General features: G+C 57.7%; 1 protein-coding gene across 1 annotated transcript; it reads left to right on the top strand.

The window, feature by feature from the left end:
- Nucleotides 1-6191: 6191 nt before the first annotated feature.
- Nucleotides 6192-19710, top strand: LOC115610218 (prolow-density lipoprotein receptor-related protein 1-like). The gene is made up of 33 exons (XM_032920059.1): nucleotides 6192-6260; nucleotides 6777-6896; nucleotides 7264-7383; nucleotides 7474-7701; nucleotides 7903-8016; nucleotides 8117-8236; nucleotides 8499-8624; nucleotides 8724-8930; nucleotides 9096-9264; nucleotides 9400-9568; nucleotides 9787-10012; nucleotides 10382-10507; nucleotides 10769-10984; nucleotides 11208-11516; nucleotides 11709-11921; nucleotides 12112-12687; nucleotides 13068-13283; nucleotides 13485-13723; nucleotides 13806-13935; nucleotides 14270-14448; nucleotides 14553-14739; nucleotides 15069-15287; nucleotides 15523-15706; nucleotides 15983-16184; nucleotides 16255-16419; nucleotides 16669-16869; nucleotides 16962-17505; nucleotides 17639-17767; nucleotides 17926-18033; nucleotides 18121-18357; nucleotides 18468-18891; nucleotides 19196-19331; nucleotides 19637-19710. Exons 4-33 carry the CDS (start codon nucleotides 7638-7640, stop codon nucleotides 19691-19693), a joined length of 6192 nt encoding a protein of 2063 aa, XP_032775950.1. The 5' UTR covers nucleotides 6192-6260; nucleotides 6777-6896; nucleotides 7264-7383; nucleotides 7474-7637; the 3' UTR covers nucleotides 19694-19710.
- Nucleotides 19711-22769: the final 3059 nt, after the last annotated feature.

Below are 22769 nucleotides of genomic sequence, written 5' to 3'. Positions count from 1 at the left end.
CTGTTGATTCCTGCATGAGTGCCTTCACCATGTGCTTCACATCACAGGGGCTCCACTGTTGCCCCAGGTCTGGAGCAATCAAAGTAGGTAAGGTTTTAATGCAAACATGGAAAACAGGCATCAGTGACTCCAGGGCAATATAATGAGTTGAGGAGGGCATTCTGGTCCAGGACACCAGCTGTGCTTCTGGCATTGAGGACTGAGTGTACCCAGATCCCAACCTGCCCCATGGAAGGAACACGCATGGCGAGTTGGACAAGAAGCCGTGATGTGTATGAGCTGGTCCCTGCTCTGAGCCTAGCAGCAATGCCCAAGTGCACCCTTCAGTACATAGAGAAGGATGAAAGATCTGCAGACTGTTAGAAATCTGAGAGCTAAATTCCCTTCTAAAAACCAGTCAAAGCTGTGTGAGGAGGAACTGTTCTGGGAGCATGTTAAATAAAGCCAGGCTGCTTTTTCAAGCAATAATGAATCATGTTTTCTTGTGAAGTTGTGTGCATCTAGAGAAGAGGTGATAAAGACTATTGTTATTCTTGGTATGTCTTACTAAGCAGCTAAAAGCAGTGATGTGATGCTGATGGGTATCTGCGATGCTGCAGCAGTGTTGGTTTTGCAGCTTTTGGAAGAGGAGGACCTTTTCTCATTATTTGGGTTTTTACTCTGTTAGAGGGACACAGTGAGAATGCGTCTTTGCCAGGGGTTTGCTCTTTGTGTTGAATCCAGAACCAGAGACAGGGTGTGGGAAAGGAGGAACTTGGAGCTGTTAAGTAGAGGATGGCAAAACAGAATAGAAAGGAAGACCTCTACCACTTCTTTTGCAAAGAGTTTTACTTCTGTTTGGGGAAGGTCAAAGTGTGGCCAGCTAGTTATTCTGGGGTAAGGAGCCCTCGAGCTTTCTGCCAGGTCCTGGTCACAAGGGGTAGAAACATGTTAGTGTGAGGTGGCAGCTTGACTGAAAACAGGACTTGCTGGAGAGGTGAGCAAGAAGCATGTATAACTGTCACTGCTGTGAAGGGTGCAGGCACTGTGCCAGAAAGCATGGTGGGGCACAGAGATGAGGCCAGAGGAGACAGTGAAGGGTCAGCCACCGCCCATGAGAGCTGACAAGACATCTATAATGATGAATTAAATCTGCAGTCATTATAAGTGGCGGTGAACACTGTCCCTTATCCAGCCACAGTGTTGCTTAATCGTTGCAGGCAATCTGTGCAAGGGACACTCAGCTGCTCATGGGTGGGTTGCCCATCTTGCCACACTCTCAGCCATAACCTGCAGCAAGGGCAGACAGCAGCACTCCACATTGCTTTAAATATCATGTCCAGGATAAACTGACCTCATGGACCTGCCTGGCAGGAGACACACTAGTGGACTGTGTGTGGAAGCAATCCTGGACTGGAAGCAATCCTTCAATGTCCGCATAGGTGTATGAGAATCTATATATGCATGTGTATATATGTGTATGTATATATGCATGCACATGAGTGTGTGTGTCACCAAGTGGGAAGCCCCTAATGTCCTAATAGCACAGCTGTCCCCCAGAGAGACCTGCATGCCTGCGACCCTGGGGAGATGCTTCTGCCCTACTGGCGTCCGCTGGTGGTGATTTTCCTTTCTGCTCCCAAGGTGGAAAGATCAGAGCCTCAGAGCCAGATCAGAGCTACCAGGACTAGGAAACTTCCCCACCACCATCCTGTCCTGGGCTAAACCTGGGACTGGCATCCTAGCAGAGTCTGTATCACCTTGTCCCACCTCAACGGGGGTCCAGGGAAGCTTTGAGCAGGGTGCGGTGGCAACCTGTGGTGGCTGGAAGGTGGGATGTGGGACAGGGGTGCTGTAAGGCTGGCCGTGGGCTATGGCATCTGCAAGTGGGGGTCCGGATTTCCTTCTGCATTCTCTCAGGGTCTCAGGGATAACTCGCAGAACCTGGGAAGAGCAGGATGATGCTTTCTCAGCAGCAGGCGTCTGCAAAACCAGGACGTTCCTGCAGCCTTCGGCTGCTCCCCAGCGGCGGCACAGTGAGGCTTCACAGGCAGATCCTGGTGGTGAAGCCCTGATGGGAGGTGTTGGGGGGGGGGCTGTGGCATCTGTAAGTGTAGGTCCCAATTGCCTTCTCCATCTTCCCCCACGTCTCACAGATAACAGGGCTGGGGAAGAGCAGGATGACAAGGATGTGGGGGAGATGCAATTACAAGACTATAACTTTTTGAGAATAAGCAAACTTTTTAGACCCTTTTGGGCACCTAAAGCAGAAGCTTTATTTTCCAGAGTCAGTGAAAGAGGTGAAAACCGGCTCAATTTCCTTATCCTGACAGTTCACTCTCTTAAAAAGATTGACCTCTCCTGTTCTGCTCTGAAATAAATCTCATGAGGGCAAATGCATCAAGTTTCCAGCCCCTTCTAGGGTGATGAAAGTAGTGTAGCTCTTGCTGTTACTGCGGAGAGCAACAAATTGTTTCTTTAGTGCATTCATAAAATTAGTTCTCCAGATGGCCTTTTCCTTTCAATTCCTTTAATTCCTTTCAAAGTCAACCCTCTTAAATAATGAAAAGAACACTATGGTAAAGGATGTTGTTACTTTTTTTTTCTTGCCAGGCTGCGTCACAGCAGGTGCTAATATTTCCTAGTTCTCCACAGCAGTGCCTTAGGTTTGTAAAGTTATTTTTCCAGGGCTGTTTGGCCTTCGGGAGGTGGGAGGATTTGTCGCAAGGTCTTAGTGCTGGTTCTCCTCCTGCCTGTGCTGAGCCTCTTGGAGGCTGGAGGTACCACTTGCAGGACTATTTCATTGCTTGTTAAAACACCTACCAAGGCAGATGCTGCTGCCACTGCTGCTGCCTGCTTTGGGGCTGGTTCTGGGCATATGTGCTGGACACAAGGGTATGGGTTGGAGTGCTGCTAAGAGAAACAGCTAGAAACATGAAAAAGCCATTTCCTATCCTACTGGCAAAGCATCTGTCCCCACTTTGCAAGGCTGTCCCAGGCCAGAGATATTGGGGTTACCTGATGTGTCAGGGAGGCTGCCAGCACTAAGGCACCACTCTGCATGGCTGATGTTTTGGGTTGCTGTGGCCCAGACCCTGAAGTAGGAGTTGTAGTTCTGGGGAACAAAGTATTCAGCCTGTGTATACAGGACTGAAAAAGGGATTTTGTTGTCTGGGAAAAGCCTCAGCTTTTGAAACTGAAACAGAAAATACCTTTATTAAAATAGTTTGGAATGCTCTGGATTTCTAGTTTTAGTAACTTAAGCATTGAGTAAGATGTTTCCGTGGGAAGAAATGGGTGTTTCATGAAATCCAGTTTTTCTGCTGGAATAAATTTTAGACAGCAGTTTGCAGGCACTTTAATTTTGAGCACAGATCCACAGCACAGATTCAAGTAGAAGTGTACTTTCTTTATGGCAACAAGGTTGCAGAGGTTTAATAACTGATGTGGGGGAGGGTGTCCCACTGAAATACTACTTTTAGAAGCATGACATCCCTCATCTTTGAGAAAAGAATGCTTAAAAGTTACTGAAAGGAACAGGAATATTTTAAAACTTCTTACACCAATAGTGAGAAAAGAATTGATTAATCATATAGCAGAAAGGATACATGTAATTTTATGTGGACAATAAAAAAATGATCACACTATTTAATGTGAAACTGCCTTTGGATATTCACTGTACTAGGAATAGTTAAAGGTGAAAATGTTGTTTTGCACTACTGGGACACGGTGCTGGACTTCTGTATAGCATTTTGCATGCTGCTGTTCAAGTGAGCACAGATTTTCTCCCTCTCATCCTTTCAGCGGGAGCCTTTTGCTATCTTCAAGCCCTCCTTAGCTTTTAGAGGCAGAGGAGGGAGAATCTAAAAGTCAGTGACAAAAGGAAACTTCCCACCTGATGGAATTGTAATGAAAGACCTGAAAATATCAAACAAATCTCTCCAGAAAATGGGGCAAAAAAGCCCAGTACCTCATAGAGCAAAAGCCACTGTATGTGCATGTGAATGTAATTGTGTACAGTGGGCCACTTCCTGTGCATACATACACCTGTATGTTCGTCTATCTATACATGTATATTTAAAATACTTCGACTTAAAATCATGTTTTTAAAACAATCCCCTGCGTTTTAAGAGGCCGGCCACAGCAGATGTCCTCTTCATCGCTGCAGCTCCAGTTCCCCAAGCTAATGCTCAGGTGCACTGGGGATTCCTGCTGCACCCACTTAACTTCTGGAGACTTTTCCACAGTGCCTCTGCTGCCACCTGCCTTTCCCAGGCTGCTGTTGCGGGGTGTCACTGCTTCGGTGCTGAGTTACACCATGCAGGAGCCTGAAACTAGCGGGAGGCAAAGGCCATGCTGGAATTAAACTGAACGCAAGGACAGGTGGTCAAGGAGAGCCCACTAGGCTCACAGAAGTGGGAGACTAGGACTTGGAAGTCAGGAAAAGGACCATATATGCGGGACACCCCAGAGAGGCAGGAGGTCCCTGCTGGGTCCTGCCCAAAGTGCTGTCCTCCTCCTTCCCATCACAGAGGTATTGCTCCTGGGGGGAGTCTCTTTGTCCCCTTCCTTGGGTTGGCTCTCGCAGTGGTGCATGCTCAGTGCCCGGGTGGAGGCTGTGCTGGACATCCCAAGGACAAAAGAGTACACTGGGGGTGGCAGAGCTGGGGTGGCCCCTGGAGGTGCCTGGATACTGCTCTGTTGTCTGTCCATCTGTCCTTTCCACTCCCTCCCCCAGACACTAGGGACCCCCTTACCTGGTGTCCGTGCCCCAGGGATGCTCATCATCGCTGGGACCTGCACACTCCTCTTCCCTGCACATTGCCTGGGGAAACCAGTTGCCTGAGGCTGCTGGGAGGCTGCCGTAGAGAGAGAGGGCAGCTGGTGAATCTGCCCCCTGGGCTGCAGCACTGGTAGGGGCATGTACAAGGGCTGCACTGCGATGCTGGTGGTGCAGGGGGATACCTAGCACACATGGGGCACCACATTCTGGGACAAATGGTCTCTGTGGGGCATCTCCCTTGTGCCAGTGCTCTGGGCCACCTGACACAGAGCTGTGCAATACCCTGGTCTTTCCATCTACCTGACAGTACCTCTGCCCTGAGCTCTCAACTGACTTGGCTATGCCAGAGCATTTCTGTGCCAGCCCCGTGGTGGTACCCAGTCTCTTGCACAGCATGCAGGAGATCATCCCAGAGCTTTCCCTTCCTGAGCAAACACCCCTTGTATGTGCCCAAAACATCTCACAGACAGACAGTGGTGCCAATGAGCATGCACCCACAGCAGCGCCCACCCAGTTTCAGAGTGGTGAGGTTTTGTGGGGAGATGGACAAATGCACAGCATCCACGGGCAATGGGTGTGCCTGAAGGACAGACTGGTCTTGGGGGTGCACAGATACTTATGCCACTATATGCAGCTGGCTGGCAAGCCAAATACTTGAGGGACAACACACCGGCAGCTTCCCCAGGGTGTGCAGTAAGGGACCTGCCACCCCCAGTGCCCATCTCCTCGACTTAGGTGATGCCCCCTCTGCTTTCCCAAGCCGGAGGGGACTCTTTCCCAGGCGGCCGCAGCAGGTGCCTTATCCTCTTGCGGGGCTGTTTCCTCCCCCAGCCACTGCTTTTGCTCTCCTTGTTGTGCTCCAACGGCTTCTCCGCAGCCCTCAAGGTCGAGGGCCGCCCCGGCGCCTGTGTTTTCGGAGGGTGCCCCTCGTTCAAGGCTGCCGCTGCCTTCACAGGCGGGCGCAGATGCTGCGGGGTCCGGTTCACACGGCCGACTCTCACAACAACCCCGGCCGATAAGGCAGCCCCCGGATCAGCGGCCGGGGGCATGGGGACCCTTCGCACCCCCCCCCCCAGCTCTCGGGGGGCGGCGGGCACCGAGCGCGCCCGGCCCTGGCACCGCAGCTGCCCCGCCGAGGCCGGCGCCCCCCGGGCCGCGGGTGGGGGCTCCTCGGGCAGCCCGGCGCAGCCCCCGCGGCGGCGGGGCGGGCCAGGGTCTCCGCCGGCGGCGGGCGGTGCCCGCGGTGCCCAATGGCTGCCCGCGCCCGGGCATAAAGGCGGCGGCGGCGGCGGCCGCGGTGCGCTCCCCTCCGCTGGCCGGGCCCCCCGGAGCCCCCCTTCACAACCCCCAGCCGCCACAATGTGCCGCCCCCCGCCGCCGCTCCGCCTGCTCCTCGCCCTCCTCAGCATCCTCCTGCCGCCGTTGCTGCTGTTGCTGCTGCTGCCGCCGCCGCCGCGCCTGGCCGCGATCGCTGCCGGAGCCGGGACCCGCCGCGCCCGTGAGCCGGGACCGGGGAGGGCGGGCTGGGCTGGGGAGGTTCCTGCCCCATCCCAAGGGGCTGCGGTGGGCGCCGCTGCCTCCGGGCTGCTTGCTGCTCCCGGCGATGGGCTATGGCGGGTCCCTATGGGCCACCATGGGTGTCCCCGTTCTCTCCTCCCGCGGTGGTGTAGCGGTCCCTGCCACCGGTAGCATCCTTCCCACCGTCAGGGTGGGAAGCAGCACAGGGGGCCCCTGCATCCTGTAGAGCCCTGTCCCGCTGCCGAGGGGAGGCTGGGCGGCCTCTACCTTTGCTGGGGGGGAACGAGAGGTAGCAGTTCTCCCTCTGGCTCCACAGGAGGTCCTGGGGTGCCCCTGGCTGGTGCCAGCCTCCCTCCCAGTGGGGCTGTGCTGGGACGCCCTAGCGGGGAGCTGCATGGGGTGGGTGCCAGTGGGTGCGCTGCATGAGGTGGGTGCTGGCGGGTGCGTGTCCCGGCCACCCAGGCTGACCACGGGCCGGGGTCCCTCTGTCCCGCAGTGCCTGCTGGCCCCACTTGTGCAGCCTCACGCCAGGCTGCCTGCGGTGCTACCTGCATCCCCATTCCCTGGCTCTGCGATGGCGAGCAGCAGTGTCCTGACGGGACGGACGAGCAGTGCGGTGAGCGGGGGCAAGCTGCCATCCCTCCCCTGTCGTGGGGTGGCCTGGGGGATCTGTGCTGCATGGGCAGAGGGGCGCTGATGCTCTCGGGGTGGTGTGGCAGGGCAGAGGCACCTCGCTGGCTCTGCAAGTGGCTCCTGTGTGGCACCCTGCAGGGACCCCAGAGGTCCTGGGGGATGTCCGTGACATGGGAGCATATCCCGGGTCCCGTGCTAAGCGAGGCAGCCCCCCACCTGCCGGAGAGCCCTGTTGGGGGCTGCTGCAGCCCAGCCCCTTGGCAGACCCCCTCGGGCATTGCCAGCGCCTGCCCCGTGCCAGGACAGTGGAGGAGGGAGGAGGCCCCAGTGACTGTGTGCTGTCCCTGCAGACGTTGCGTGTGGTGGGGACCCCCATGTTTGGCAGTGTGACGATGGCCGGTGTGTTTCTAGCAGTTGGCGTTGTGATGGTGCTGCTGACTGCCTGGATGGCTCTGATGAGCAGGACTGTGGTATGTAGTCTCTGCTGGGGTGGTGGGGGGCGGTTGAGGAGGGTGCCTGGGGGCACAGGGCAGGGTGTGAGTGCTGCTCTGTTCCCTCAGTGTGCGGGGCAAAGAAGGTGCAGTGCCCCGGCACCCACCACTGCATCCCACACTGGGAGCTGTGCGATCGGCACCAGGACTGTGAGGACGGCTGGGATGAAGAGGGGTGTCCCCAGCAGCCATGTCTGCCTGGGCAGTGGCAGTGCAGGAACAGGGTGTGCATCATGGCTGAGTGGAAGTGCAACGGGATTGATGACTGTGGCGATTCCTCAGATGAAGATGTCTGTGGTAAGCAAGCACGCTGTATGCTCCTCAGTGGGGTGAGACCTGTCTGGGCCATGTGTAACATAGGGGGTACTTGCTTTCCTGTGCCCCAGTTCCCCTTGGGGTGGTGATAAGCATCCCATGAACTTGTTGATGCTTTGTGGGACCTCCCCATGAATCTGGGTCCTTCCTGTGCCTTCCTGACATGAGTTGTGTGTGCCGTAGCTCCCTGCCCGCCTGGCATGGTGCGGTGCGACGAGGGAAAGTGTATCCTGGAGTCCCTGATGTGCAATGATGAGGATGACTGCCTGGATGGCACCGACGAGCCCAGCACATGCGGTGAGTTGCATGTGGCTGCTGGCACTGCCCGTGGGGCTGGGGCTGGGGGGCGCTGCGGAGCTGTCCTGTGTCATGTCACCCCTCTGCTGTGTTCCCACAGGTCGGAGCTGCTTTGTACGCAACGGGGGCTGCGCGGAGACGTGTACCGACACGCACTGGGGAGTGCAGTGCTCCTGTGGGGCTGGCTGGGTGCTGCAGGCGGATGGGCAGAGCTGTGCTGGTAAGGAGAGGTCAGGGTGTGCATGCTTCAGGCATGGGTGGCTTCAGCTACAGAGAGTGGGGTCTCCCCAGAGCCAGTGCTCCTATGGGAATACCTGCCTGGGTGTCATGCCTCGCCCCGCAAAGCCCGTGTCTAGTCATGTCCCAGCAGCTGCTAGTGCACTTTGGGGTTGGGGACCGGGTCCTGGTATCCAGGGAGCCTGCCTGTGGTCCCTGAGGTTGATAGTGATGCTGTGTGCTCCTGGCTGCACCTATCCATGCAGATGTGGACGAGTGCTCCCTGGAGTACAGCCCCTGCAGCCAGCTGTGCATCAACACCCCGGGTGCTTTCAGCTGCTCCTGCCTCCCGGGCTACACCCTGTGGCACGGCACCGCCTGTGAAGTGTCAGGTAGGGTGTACTGGGAGCCTCGGCTGTCTAGGGGGCTGCACAGTGCCCCCTGCTAGCCATGGCCCCACTCACCGGGTGGCATCCCCCTTGCCCTGGCAGACAATGCGACGCAGATCCTGGTGGCTGTGGGGCAGGACCTGGCCCTTCTGGATGTACGGACCCAAGCCTACCGGCCCCTACTCTCCACTGAGACTGAACCCCGTGCCCTGGTGTATGACCTGCTCCGAGAAACCTACTACTTGCTCACAGAGGATGGCCAGCTCCGTGTCCACCACCCAGGGAAGGGCACCCAGCCCCTCTATCCAGGTGGGGAGGAGTGAGGATGTTGGGTGCTTTAGTGGGGCTGAGAGAGGTGCTAAGAGCTGGCCTGCCACCCCAGCCCTACCTCTCCCACAGGGGAAGGGGCATCCTGGGTTTTGCTTCTCATCCTTGAGCAGGAGTGGTGTGCCTTAAACTGCTCTGTCTCTGCAGATGCTGAGGAAGTGAACAGCATCTCCGTGGACTGGTTCACAGGGCAGCTGTACTGGGCCAGCAGCCACCCTCCAGCCATCTGTGCGGGGCTGGGTGATGGCCGGGGCTATGTGACAGTGCTGGGTAAGGATGTGGCAGCGGAGCAGCTGACAGTGCATCCTGCTGCAAGGTGAGCAGCCAGTGAGCCAGGGTTGGCCCAGGCTCCCGGGTGAGCAATGTTGTTGCTCACCACATCGTGCCTGCTGTGGAGCTGTGGCAGCACTGGTGGTATGCCATGAGGTGGGTGCTTAGTGCTTGCCACCAGGTCCCTGTACTGGGTCAACCGCGGTCACAGAGGCCGAACAGTCATTGCTGCAGCTGGCATGGATGGCTCAAACCGGCGGGAGCTCACTGTGGTGTCCATGGAGGAGCCTGTGGGGCTGAGCCTGGACCATGTGGCTGGCAGGCTGTACTGGATCAGCGAGTACAAGGAGGTAGGGACGTGATGCAGGTGCTGGGTGGTAATAAGGTGGGATTTGGGACGGTGGCCCTGGTTCCACTGTGGTTATGGCTAAGGCATTGGGGTCAGGGAGCAGTGTCTAGGCCTGGCACATGTTCCTGGGCTGGGAGAGGGAACAGAGTCCCTGTGGCTGTGGGACAGTGTTGGGGTGCGGGAGTGCCACACTGTCACCATGCCTTGCTTTGTCCCCAGTCCATCGAGACTCTGCGGGTGGATGGCGGTGGGCGGCACTCCTTTCCTGCTGTCCTGCGGAGCCACACGGAGCCACTGGGCCTGGCTGTGTTCGAGAGCCGGTTCTTCTGGACCGATGGCACGGAGCTGGTGTCGGCCACCCGGGCCTCTCCCCAGGAGCACGCGGTATTGCTCCGTGCCCCTGTCTCAGCTTTCACTGTGCTGCATGTGCTGCAGCAGCCTCCCCGTGAGTACCCTGATGGTACCGTGATACCCTGATGCAACTCACCCGCACCACTGCAGGGCTGGCAGCACCCCACTGCTTCCTGGGGCGCTGTGGGGGGCTGTGGTGAGTTCTGGAGCTCACTGGATCCTGCCCAATGGCTCTCCTGGTCCTGTGGCAAGGAGTTATGGGTTTGTAACAGAAGGAATGTACAAACCCTTCTGAACCCCATGGCTTTGGGTAGAGCTGAGTCTTTCTGCCTCATGTAATACTGCTACCCCACCTGGGGTAGCTGGCCCATATCCAGCCCCAGGACAGCCTGAGGTTTTGAGGGATTAGGAGAGGCACAAGGTGTTATGGATAACTGAGCTCTTAATGTTCCCTTGCTCCCAGGGGACACTGCTGCGTGTGCTCCTGGCCTGTGCAGTCACCTTTGCCTCCTGTCCCCTGTGCACCCTCGGGGCTACAAGTGTGCGTGTCCAGAGGGTCTCTTCCTGCTGCCCTCAGGGAAGTGCGCAGGTGAGTGTGGTCTGCAGGGTGGGCTTGGCTGTCTGGGGTGGGATGCGTCCCTGTGGGACTCAGAGCAGGGCCACAAGGAGCTGTGGCTTTGGTGGGATGAGGTTTGGTGGGAGTCAGAGTGGGGCCATAAGGGGCTCTGGCTTTGGTGGGATGAGATTCCTGGCACATACCAGTGCTGCTGCATTTCTGCCTTTGTTTATGCTGGTGACACTGTCTGGTGCTCCCAAGGCTGCACTTACACACTGCTCTTGTACCCTGCAGAGCTGTCCATTGTGTATGCATCAGGGAAGACCATCTCCCTGGTGCAGGTGGGCCCTGGAGCACACAGTAAACGGGTGCGGGAGTGGCAGGAGTCCCTCCACCTGCAAGATGTGGACTGGCAGAGGTCAGTGCTCTATGGGACAGATGACCGTGGCACACTGCTGCGTGTTGTGGGACACCCTGGCAGGAGAGAGGCCATTGTGACTGGGCTGCCAGGTAAGACCCTGTAGGGTGATGGAGGGCATGCTCCCTTCCTAGTGCTCCGTGAGGCCTGAGGATCTCCTGGCTGCAGAGCACAGCAGCCCCATGGTGCCCACCTTGGGGCTGTGCTGAGGCACTGGGCAGCTGTGGCCTGGTTTTAGGGGCAGGGGGGAACCCAGGCAGAGGAGCAGGGTCATGGGACAGTCCCATAACTGCTTGTCTGCCTACTCTTGCCAAGTGTGCTCTGCCCGTGTGGACATCCGTTCGGGGGACCTGTACTGGCTCGCATGTAACCGGAGGGACATTGGGGTGATCCATGCATCTGACATGTCCCCGCGCATCCTGCACCGTGCCTACAGCAGCATCCAGCACCTCTTCTTGGACTGGCAGCGGGGCACTCTGTACTGGCTAGCCGGTGGACAGCCCCTGCAGCAGCTGAGCCTGGCTGGGGGTGCTCCATGGGATGCCTGGAACGAGACATGGCCTGGAGACCTGCCTGCTGTCATGGATAGCAGAGCCTTCAGCTTGCTCTGGAGCTCATCCCTAGGTGAGCCCTGGTGATCTGAAGCAGGGAGCAGAGGTGGTCACTGTAGGCAGGACTGACCTACATGCAGCAGGTCCCTGCCTGGGGTGCTCATGGCTGAGCCCCTGGCCTCAGCTGTGAGCTCCCTGCCATGGCTGTGGGGCCATGAGGTGGTGCCTGCAGTGCTCATGGTCCTACCATCCCTCTGCCTTGCAGGCCTGCGGGCACTGAGTCTGACCAAGCGGCAAGCAGTCACCCTGGCACCCAGCTGGTCCCATGGCCTTGTGGCCGCCTTTGAGCCATACCTGGTGTCTGCAAACGGGACAGCTCTGCTGCTGTGGGACCAGAGGACGCTGGCCCCTGTGCTGTCCATACCAGCAGCAGGCGTGCAGGGAGTGGTGGCCTTCGTGGTCTCGGAGCCACAGGCTGGTAAGAGAGGCTGTGGCTCTGTGCCTAGCACTGGTGCTGTGCATGATGGGGCTGGGTGGCCCATGCTGCTCCAGGCTGGGGCAGAGTGCCTGGCTGTCAGCAGACAGCCATGGGGGGTGCTCTTATAGGGGTCGGGAGTGTGGGGAGGGACAGCCCCAAATCCAGGCTCATGTTCCCATGCCTCTACCAGTGCTACCAAGCAAGGGGTCTGTCCTGCCACTGCCTCCCCCTGTGACTACCACTACGAGAACAACTACAAGTACCACTGCTGCTCGGCCCACCACCTCCACCATGAGACCTATACCAAGCAAGACCACCACTGCCCTCACCACTACTCCTGTACCAACCAGCAAGGCTACCACAACACCATCCACCACCAGCCAGTCCACATCAACCAAAACCACCCATGCACCAACCACTGTCCAGACCATACCAACCAAGACTACCACTGTGCGGCGAGCTACCACCAGCAGCAGCACCACCACCACCACCACTCGCTCCTTGCCAACCAGGACCAGCACCACACAGCCAACTACTACCACCCAGCGCCTAACCAGTCCTGCACGGGTTGTGCCACCTACTTCATCCCTCCCATCCAGCCCTGCATACCACCTGACCCCAGTCCTCCATCTGTCCTGTCCTCGCACGCATGTGCCCTGCCATGATGGCACTGAGTGTGTGGCCCAGGAATATGTATGTGATGGGGAGAAAGACTGTGCAGATGGCTCTGATGAGAATGGGTGTGCCCAGCTCTGTGACACCCCAGGTAGGAGCTGTTTTTCAGTCCCCTGTGCCAGGGCTTCTGGCTGCTTCCTGCTGGGGTTGGTGGGATGGGGCACTGGGAAAGTCTGAGTGTGTCCTGGGCTCTCATGCTTGTGTTGTAGCATACTGATTTCTTCCAAGCTCGGGACTGGGCTGGAGGTGCTGTCGGAAGGGGACACTGCTGCTCACAGTGACCTTGATGTGGCTGAGCTGAGACTGTCTCGGTCGCCTTGCTTGGGTCCTAGGCTGCTGGAGATGCACTAAGAGGGACCAAGCCCTCCTAGTTGCTGTAGTGTGGGGCCTGGTCTTGGTGGGGCTAGCAGGGTGTCTGGGCACCCTGGCTGTTTACTACAGGCTTAGTAAGGTCCCTTGTCTCCCCACCAGGGGCCTTCCACTGTGCAAGTGGAGCTGTGTGTGTTGAGGCTGGGGAGCGCTGTGATGGGGTGCCCCAGTGCCCCGATGCCTCAGATGAGACAGGCTGCTGGAGCCCCACACAGGAGTGTGCCCTGCGCTGTGACGGTGCCACCCGCTGCATCCCAGAGAGCTGGCTGTGTGATGGCCATGCCGACTGCCTGGACCACACCGATGAGCAGGGCTGTGGTGAGACCTTGGGGCTGGATGGGACAGGGGCTTCTGGGTGGTGCCTGCCCCAGAGGGGGGTGGACTGGGTTTTCCCTGGGTCCAGGAGCATGCACTGCCCTGGGCAACCTGCTGAGCAGCTGGAGGGGCTGTACCCTGTGCTGGTGGGGTGGGGACGGGGATGAGTACAGTGCCACCACTCAGCTCTGTCCCTGCCTGTAGTGCCAAAAGAGTGTAGCCCCGCCGAGTTTCCCTGCCAGAACGGGCAGTGCGTGGCCCTGGCCCTGCGCTGCGATGGTGACCGCGACTGCCGGGACGGCTCTGATGAGGAGGGCTGTGCCATGCCCCCGCCACTGCTCTGCCGCACGGGCGAGGTGGCGTGTCCCCACAGCGGGGAGTGTGTGCCGGAGGCCTGGCGCTGCGACGGTGCTGCTGACTGCGGGGATGGCTCAGACGAGCAGGTTGGTGGGGTGGTGAGAACACAGCCTGTCCTCCCTCGCTCCTAGGAGGGCTGGTGGCCCTGCTCACCTTCTGCTCTTGCAGGGCTGTCCCTGGGAGGAAGGGCTGTGTGGAGACCGGCAGTGGGGCTGCTCCCATGGTCACAAGTGCATCCCTGATGTCTGGCGCTGTGATGGAGAGAGTGACTGCACAGATGGCAGTGATGAGGCTGGCTGTGAGCAACAACCTGCTTTGTCCCCTCTGTGTCTTGCCCAGGGGAGGTTGGTGGGTGCCCAGCACAGAGGGAGGTGGGGACGTGCCTGTGCCGAGGTGAAAGGCCTTATGTGCTCTTCCCATTACCTGTGGTGACTCCAGGTCCTGGGTAGCTGTTGTTCCTCTAAGGCTGGTGACCTTGGGATTAGGACAGCCTGAAGCCAGGCTACAGGCACAGCTCTAGATACGGCTGCAGTGAGCCCATGGCACCTGTGAGAGCAGCTAAATCTGCCCAAGCTGAGCAAAAGCAGCTGGTCGGTGAGGCTCAGGGCAGCATTCCCTGTGTGTCCCTGCAGGCCAACCTGCTTCCTGCCAGAGTGATAAGTACCCATGTGGGCTGGGAGCCTGCTTGAATGCATCCTTGGTGTGTGACGGCCATCAGGACTGTGCGGACGGCTCAGACGAGGCGGGGAACTGCTCAGTGCCCTGCCAGCCGTCCTGCTCTCATCTCTGCTACCCATCACCCCAGGGTCCTGTGAGTGCCAGCAGCCCTGGTCCAGGGGCTTACCCTGCTCTAGCTGCAGGAGGGAGCCTCATGTGTCCCCCGAGTGGGGACCCTGACAGCCCTTTTCCCCACAGCGATGTTGGTGTGACTCGGGCTATCGGCTGGCTGATGACGGTCTGTCCTGTATGGACATAGATGAGTGCACGGAGCAGGGTGAGGAAGCCTGCAGCCAGACATGCCTCAATACTCCAGGGTCTTACAACTGTAGCTGTCTCCCTGGCTACCTGCTGGAGCCTGATGGCCACATCTGCAAACTCACTGGTAAGCCCTGGGATGGTCAAGCAGTGCTGAGGGTCCCTGGCACTCTAGGGTACACCAGCAACCGGTGGGTACCTGTCTCCCCATGCCTGCTGCCAAAGCGGGGAGCCTTGTAGTCCCATGAATGGCCCTGTCCCCTCTGCCTCTGAGGCTCCACTCAGCTTTGAGCTGATTGGAAAATCCATCTATACTAGCTGGGGAATATGCTGTGCAGTAGGGCCAAGTCCTTGCAGGCTCCAATGTCTGAGAGTGCTGCATTCCCTGCCTGCATGTGCTGGGTCCATGGGGCCACCAGTGCTGAGCAGGGTCTGGGTTGCTCTGTGTTGGCCCAGGACCAGAGCCCCTGTTGCTGGTGGCCGTGCAGTCAGAGGTGCTGTCCTATGGCCTGTGGAGTGGACGTGAGGAGGTGCTGTTGTCTGCTGACAAGGATCGCGTTGTCTTCTCGCTCGACTATGACCTGGTGGAGAGGAAGATCTTCTGGATGGACCTGGCCACAGAAAGCATCCGCTGGCAGTGCCTCGACTCGGGCAAGAAAGGCACACTGGTGAAAGGTAAGCTGTGACAGCATGGAGTTAGCAGGCTTGGCCTCTCCATGACTGTGTAATCTCCAGGTTGCAGTGGGGTGCCAGGCTGTGTCCCCTTGTGTGGAGAGGTGCTGGTGGGAAGAGGACTGAGAGGAGCTGGAGCTCCTGGGATGGAGGGGACCTGGGGTGGGAGTATTGTGTCGGAGGGCCATGCAGCTGCCAGCACTCCCTCCATGGGTGATGGCTCTTGGGCGCATTGCAGGTGTAAAATCGGACTGTATAGCAGTGGACTGGCTTGGGAGGAACCTGTACTGGACAGATGGGGCAGCAGGGCAGGTGCTGGCTACTCGCCTGGGGGCTACCTGGCGAGGGACACCAGAGTACACTGTGGTGATGGATGGAGACCTCGACCAGCCCCACTCCCTGGTGCTCCAGCCTCTGGCAGGGTAAGGCTGCGACAAGAGGACATGGGGACCTCCTTGCTATCCCTGCCCTGCCCCACTTTCCTCCGTGGAGGCAGGCACGAAGCTGGGGAAGAGTTGGGATCACCCCACCTGGGTGCTGTTGGGGCTGTGTGACTGGGGCAGGAGACCAGGCACCTGCCCCTGTCCTGGGTGGAGCTCTCAGTGCACCCCTAATGGGATAGGAAGCCCTGTGCTGGTCCTCTGGGCTGCTCACGATGCTGTGGCAGGTCCATGTGCTAGCACCTCTCTTCCCACCAGGCTGCTGTACTGGTCAGAGGTGGGGAGCCATCCACGGCTGATGGAGGCCACTATGGATGGGAGTCGGCGGCACGTGCTGCTGGCCCGGGGACTGGGCTGGCCCACGGCACTGTCCCTCGACTTCCCCACCTCGAGGATCTTCTGGCTGGATGAGAAGCTGGGCAGCATCAGTTCTGCACATCTGGATGGCACTGGTGTGAAGGTGTGTGGCGCAGCGCTAGTGATGGGGCCCTGATGGGGACCAGGGTGGGCACTCACAGCCTCTCTGCCAGGTCCTGCAGCTGAGCTGGGTCCGGAGCCCCTTCGCAGCGGCTGTGTGTGAGGGGCAGCTCTACTGGTCGGAGAGGAAGGCATGGTCCGTGCAGCAGGTGGACAAGGCCAGCGGCAAGAACAGGACCGTGCTGCTCAAGAGACACGGGCAGCCCCATGGCCTCCAGGTATGTACCTGAGGGACCCCCAAACCCTGCTCCACCAGCTCTGCTGGGGCTCCCACCATGCATGGCCCTGCTGTCCTCTGAGTGTGGAGCCACTGGGAGCTGCATCCCTGTCCCACTGGTCCTTGGGCAGCCGTCCCTGTGGTTAAGGGTCTCTCTTGAAGCATCTGTGCCTCACCATCCTGCCCCCAGCCAGGCTGTGTCTGGGCCTTGGGAGCATGGTGTGGTGAGGCTGAGCCTGCTCCTCTACAGGTGATGCACCCAGCACTGCGCCCTGTGGCCTCTAACCCATGCGTGGCACGTGGCTGCTCCCACCTTTGCCTGCTGAGCGCCAGACACGCTGGGCAGTGCCGGTGCCCCACCGGGCTGACACTGGCTGCCGATGAGACCACCTGCCTGCCCCTCCGTGACTCAGCCTTTGCCCTCCTGGTGTCACCAGCAGCTGTGGTGCAGGTACCATCCTCCGGAGCCTGCCCTGGCGGCTGCTGTCCTCGTCGCTGTCGGGGGAGCAGGGTCCACATCCTACTGCTGCCTCCTTCCTCCAGGTCTACCTGAAGGACCTGCCCACAACAGCTGGATCCCAAGATTTCCCTCCCCACCGGGCCCTGCCCTTGGCCAAGGTGGTCCACCTGACAGCCATCGACTATGCAGTGAAAGACAAGAGCCTGTACTTTGCAGAGGTGGGGGGCGACTCCATTGGGCTGCTGCGCCTGAAGGACTCAGGCCGGCTGTCCTGGAAGCAGGCTGTGGCTGTGGAGGGCATGGTGACATCCCTGGCCCTGGACTGGCTGAGCGGGAACCTGTACTGGATCGGGGGGCAGCCACCCAGCATCCACGTGGCAGCTCCTGGGGGGCGGTGGGCCCTGGCGCTGCTCAGCAAGGGGCTGCAGGGCGCTGCCTGGCTGGCGCTGTGCCCTCGCGCCTCCACCATGTGCTTTGTCACAGCAGCTGGCAACCGCGGGCCCAGCGCTGCTGTGGAGTGCACAGCCATGGACGGCACTGGCCGCAGGGTGCTCTGGAGGAGAGCCCGGGCTCCCACTGGCCTTGCCTTTGGGGGTGCAGGCACCCGGCTGTACTGGGCAGACCGTGGTGAGTGTGTGCTGAGCAGGGGCACTGATGGGAGTAGCGGCGGTGTGGGCGCTCGCTCTGCAGGGCACCCTGGAGGGCAGCCTGGAGCCCTCTGTGCCCTCACATGTGATGTCCCTGCATCTGTGCCCTGCAGAGAGAGGCACCATCAGCAGCATCGAGCTGGACGGGTCCCGCTTCCGAGTGGTACGGGAGGGGCTGCATGGCCTCTCGCTCTTTGCCATTGGAGAAGGCTTTCTGCTCTGGAGCACGACCTCAGCCAACGGTGAGTCCATCTGCTGTGCTTTGCCCAGCTCCTCCTACTGCACCAGAACACGGGGTCTCTGCCAGCCCCTGTGGGGTGCAGGCTGCCCCTCCTGGGACCCCGCCTCCCATCCTGAGCACCCGTGTGGAAGGAGGTGAGCAATGCCAACCCTTCTTCAGGCTCTAGCAGGATCTGGCACAGCCGTCTGGAGCGGGCTGAGAGCTGGTGGTTCCCAATGGAGCAGGAGTTGGTAACCATGAAGATTTACAGTCAGTTCTCACAGGAAGGTGGGTCTCGGGCTGTCCCAGCCTGGGGCATCTAGGGAGTTGAGCCATTCCCTGTGGTGGCCATGCTAATCCGTGCTGTTCTGGCAGGCACCAACGGCTGTGCAAAGAGCAATGGAGGCTGTGCCCAGCTCTGCCTGCCCAACCCTGCGGGGCGGTTGTGCCGCTGCTCCCCTGGCTACCGCCTGGTGCGAGGGGTGGAATGCACGAAGGCACTGCCCTGCCCCGCCCCGCTCCAGGCCTGCCCTGGCCTCCAGACGTGCATCTCCAGAGAGCAGGTCTGCGATGGGCACCCCAACTGCGCTGACGGCTCTGATGAATCTGACTGTGAGTGCAGGCCCGCAGCCGGGTGTGCAGGGGTCCTGCCTGCCCAGGTTCCCCCAGTTTGGGAAGGTGGGGGTCTCACTTATGACTCTGATCTATGTCCACCCTGCTAGGTCCTTCTCTGGAGATGGGGACCCTGATCCCCATGGTGGCAACATCAGGAATGTCTCATGTGGAAGAACAGAAACCAACCTTACCCACAGCTGCACCCAAGTCTCGGCAGCCCGGTCCCAGCCTGCCTGCAGCCCCTGGTCCCAGGGAGCATGGACAGCCTTTCCTGGTACACCCCAGCACTGAGGAGGTGCTGGGGGCTGTGCCGTGCAGCAGTGAGATGTGTAACCTACGTGGGGACTGTGCCATCGAGGCTGGGCGAGTAACCTGCCACTGTGCCCTGGGCTACCGTGGTGACTACTGTGAGGAGGCAGAGGTGCAGCCTGTTGCAGGACCTATTGCCTTAGGGGTGGCCGTGCTCCTGGTGCTTGCTGCTGCCGGTGTGGGGGCCCTGGCCTACATGCGGAGGAGGGACATGCGGAGAAGGTGAGCTCTGGGGTGCGCTGGGACAGGTACAACAAGAGGGACAGAGAAAAGGTATGCATGTAGGAAGGAAGCAGAGAAGTCTGTCATCCTCCTGGTAGGTGTTTCAGGTACAACTGGGGATGGAGAAGAACAGGGTCTGCCTGCCCAGGGACAGCGTGGTGTCCTGGGGCATTTCTGGGCTATTTGGAAAGCTCCCATCACCCTTGCAGGCCACTACCAGGGATTGTGGCAGAACCTTGGGATCTGCCCCATGTCTAGGAGGTGGCAATGCCATTCTCATTGACATTGTTGTTTTCCTCACCAGGACCTCAAGCACTGCCTCTACCCGGGTGCTGACCTTGTACCACCGTGAAAGTGACCCTGAGGAAGAGGATGAGGAGGAGGAAGAGCTTCCCCCAAAGAGTGATACCTTTGTGAATGAAGCTTACGATGGGAAAGAGGTGAGCAGCATCTGGAGCAGACCCTCATAGGGACCTCCCTGTCACTCTAGGGTGCCCCAAGGTCCCCTAGGGTGATACGCAGATCGCTCCCCAGGCCATTGGTGCCCACTCTTGAGGCAAGCTCTGCTCTCCTGCTGGGAGAGAAGGGCAAAACTGAGGGGTGCCTGGAGTCTGGCTGGTACAGGGGCTGTCCCAGTTCACCTGTGGCTCCAGCCCCTGTACCAAGTTGTAGGGTGGGCTCAGGAATGCTGGCTCAGACTCATCCCTGATGCATCCTGATGCTCAGCCCTCCATTATCTCTGCAGGAGCTGCCAGCCCCGCTAAGGAAAGGAACATCTCGCCCCGACACTGTATGTTCATAAAGGAACATTGTGCAGCATGTCTGGTGCCATTGTGGTTTGTGTGTGGGCCAGGGAGGGGAGGATGGTTTGCTCTTCCCAGATCTCTAAGCTCTAGGGAACTTACAGGAGGTTTTCAGGAAGTCTCCAGCTCCAACACACCCTGTGAGCTACCTGAATCTGACCCCTCACTGCAAGGTGCATCTTGTGTTATCCCTTAACTACACTTAGGGTCTTTTCATAGAATCATGGAATGTTTAGGGTTGGAAGGCACCTTAGAGATCATCTAGTTCCCACTCCCCTGCCAAGGGCAGGGACATCTTCCGCTAGACCAGGTTGCTCAAAGCCCCATCCAACCTGGCCTTGAACACTGCCAGAGATGGGGCAGCCACAGCTTCTCTGGGCAACCTGGGCCAGTGTCCCACCACCCTCGCAGTGAAGAACTTCTTCCTAATAGCTAATCTAAATCTACCCTTTGTCAGTTTAAAGCCATTCTTTGTCCTATCACTACATTCCTTTGTAAAAATTCCTTCTCCAGTAGAGCCTCTTTAGGTACTGGAAAACTGTTATAAGGTCTCCCCTGAGCCTTCTCTTCTCCAGGGTGTACAACCCCAACTTTCTCAGCCTGTCTTCACAAGAGAGGTGCTCCAGCCCTCTGATCATCGTTGTGGCCCTCCTCTGGACTCACTTGAGCAGGTCCACGTCCTTCTTGTGTCAGGGTCCCAGAGCTGGATCCAGCGCTGCAGGTGGGGTATCATGAGAGCAGAGCAAAGGGGGAGAATCACCTCCCCCAGCCTTTTGGCCACACTCCTTTTGGTGTGGCCCAGCATATGGCTGGCTTTCTGGGCTGCGAGTGCGCACTGATGGCTCATGTTGAGCTTCTCGTCACCCAACACCCCCAAGTCCTTATCTTCACGGCTGTTCTGTCCATTCTCCACCCAGCCTGTATTTGTGCTTGGGATTGCCCCAACCCATGTGCAGGACCTTGCACTTGGCCTTGTTAAACTTCATGAGATACATGTGGGCCCACCTCTCCAGCCTGTCAAGGTCCCTCTGTATGGCATCCCTTCCTTCCAGCTTCCTTCCATTTTGGTCCACCATCTCTCTGCAGCAAGGCTTAGCTTGTTGACGCAGGGTGCTTTGGACTTGCCTGGGGTAGAAATCAGGATGAATAGCTCTGCAAGAAAGCTGGATTAGTTCTTGCCCTGTTATTCTGGGTGCTGAGCAGGATTTTATAGTGCATTTCTGACCTCCCAAGTGTCCCTTACAAACCAGTGAGACCAGTTTTGCTGCCTCACACCAAGCTAATGATGAAAGGGGAAATATACACTACTTTCTTACCCTGTGATCTCTTCCTTGGCTGTGCTCAAGGAAGGAGAAACCTCTTTCAGAGCTGATTTCTGACCGTGGGGGAAAAGTCCCTGAGGAAGGTGCTGTAAAAGCAACCTGTCCTCTTTTACAGACCTTTTCTCCCTGCTTCAGGCAAAGCACAGGGGAGCTGGGTTAGCTGTACCCCCTGGCTCCCAGCCTAGCCTGCCTGGCAGAAAGCCCATAACCATACCACAGCACAGACCCGTTCCTCTTCATTTATTCTGCTGTTTGCACAGCCCTGAGTTGAGCAGAGACATGTGGAGGTGCTTCCCACCCCTATTCCCAGCCCAGAAGGCTGCACACTGCTAACCTGTACCTTGCTCATGTTAAAGAAAAAGATCTTTGCCCTAGGTTTCCTGCAGCAGTGTCAGACATCCAATTCCAGGGAAAACAATAATGTAATAATTGAGTGGTAGAGCAATACAGACAGCTTGAGCTGGATGACTCTGGAGAGGGACCCAGAACAAAGAAATCCCTGTTGTTTTATTTCCTTACAATCTATGTACGTGTTCTTCGTAAGTTCTTCACATGCCTCTTGGTGATTTTTGCTCTGGGGTCTTGTTTCTTACTAGATTCTTCCTCTGTCTCCAGGCAGGCCCTTAGCTGCTTTTATCTGGACAGGTTGCAGCTTTGGAAGTACAGGTTTTCCTCCAATTGTCCCTATTCCTTTGTCACCTTGGTTTGTTTCCCATTTTCCCCATTGTTTCTTTTCTTCTGCTGAGCAACCCTTCTCATACATGGTTTTTGGGTCTGACAGACCTGGACATTTGCTCCAGTTCCCAGATTCCCACAAAAATAACATTTTCTCCTGACAATTTCTGTTCTCTTCTATCTCCCGGCCTTGGTCTAAAGCCCCTGCACGATCTTTTTCTTCCTTGAGTCCTGCCATCTCTCACTTGCAAATTCCTGGCTAATGCTACTGCCAACAAATGAATCTCCTGTTCTTTTGTCGTCCTTTCTTTCATTAATTCAATTTTCTGCTTATCTTCATGACCATCATACACAAATACAGCCACACAAAATCTTTTGCCATGCTGGCATGTGCTCTTTTAAGTATTTTCATGTATTGAGGGCCACCTGATTCACGAAGTGTGTCATTAAAGTTCTGTGGTGTCATTCCTCTGTATTTTAACAGAGCTTGTTGGAGCCATCCCCAAAAATCAAGAAGATGTTCATCAGGCTTGGATCATTTGCTAGCCAGGGGGTTCTGTCTCCTCCCATCTGTTCAATTCAGCATCCTTATTAATGATTTTCTACCTCCCATCAGGTCAAGATAATTCCCTCAGCAATACCTGTGTATCTCCACAACTGGGATTGTATCCAGGGCATGTGTTAGAAAATAGCTGAGTGCACTTCTCAGCATCCTCCCTCAGTCTCAGCATTTTACTTCCCCATAGAGCTGTCACTAGGATTCCAAGGTTGGTTAGTAAATACGTGCAATACAGGTGGGGCTCCACCTGCCACCCTGGTTGCCTGGCAGCAGGCTTAGGCACATTAGAAGTCATAGGATAGACTCTGGCAGCAGAGCAGAATAAGAAAACCGAGAAAGAGCATTAGACACAAAAGGTGGAGTGGGGCGTCCTTGCCCATGCCCAATTATCCCACGCATACCAATAATCCATTTGACCAGAGTTTTCATCCTGTAAGTGGCGTTGTAAATAAGTGAGTCTTGATTGAATGTTCCATGGGTTGGCCGAATTTCCCAGGGGCTCCCACCAGCTTCCCTAGT

The sequence above is a fragment of the Strigops habroptila genome, chromosome 7 (assembly GCF_004027225.2).
Source record: "Strigops habroptila isolate Jane chromosome 7, bStrHab1.2.pri, whole genome shotgun sequence".
NCBI classification, from domain to species: domain Eukaryota; kingdom Metazoa; phylum Chordata; class Aves; order Psittaciformes; family Psittacidae; genus Strigops; species Strigops habroptila.
The sequence above is the reverse complement of the archived record's forward strand: the minus strand, read 5'-3'. Positions and strand labels throughout refer to the sequence as shown.

Excerpts from the sequence above, each read along its gene's own strand:
- LOC115610218 (XM_032920059.1), top strand. The coding sequence starts at position 7,638 with ATGGCTGAGTGGAAGTGCAACGGGATTGATGACTGTGGCGATTCCTCA. Across the intron at positions 15,707-15,982 it reads GTGCTCCAGCCTCTGGCAGG|GCTGCTGTACTGGTCAGAGG; the intron begins GTAAGGCTGCGA and ends TCTTCCCACCAG. Across the intron at positions 18,358-18,467 it reads CGGCTCTGATGAATCTGACT|GTCCTTCTCTGGAGATGGGG; the intron begins GTGAGTGCAGGC and ends CCACCCTGCTAG.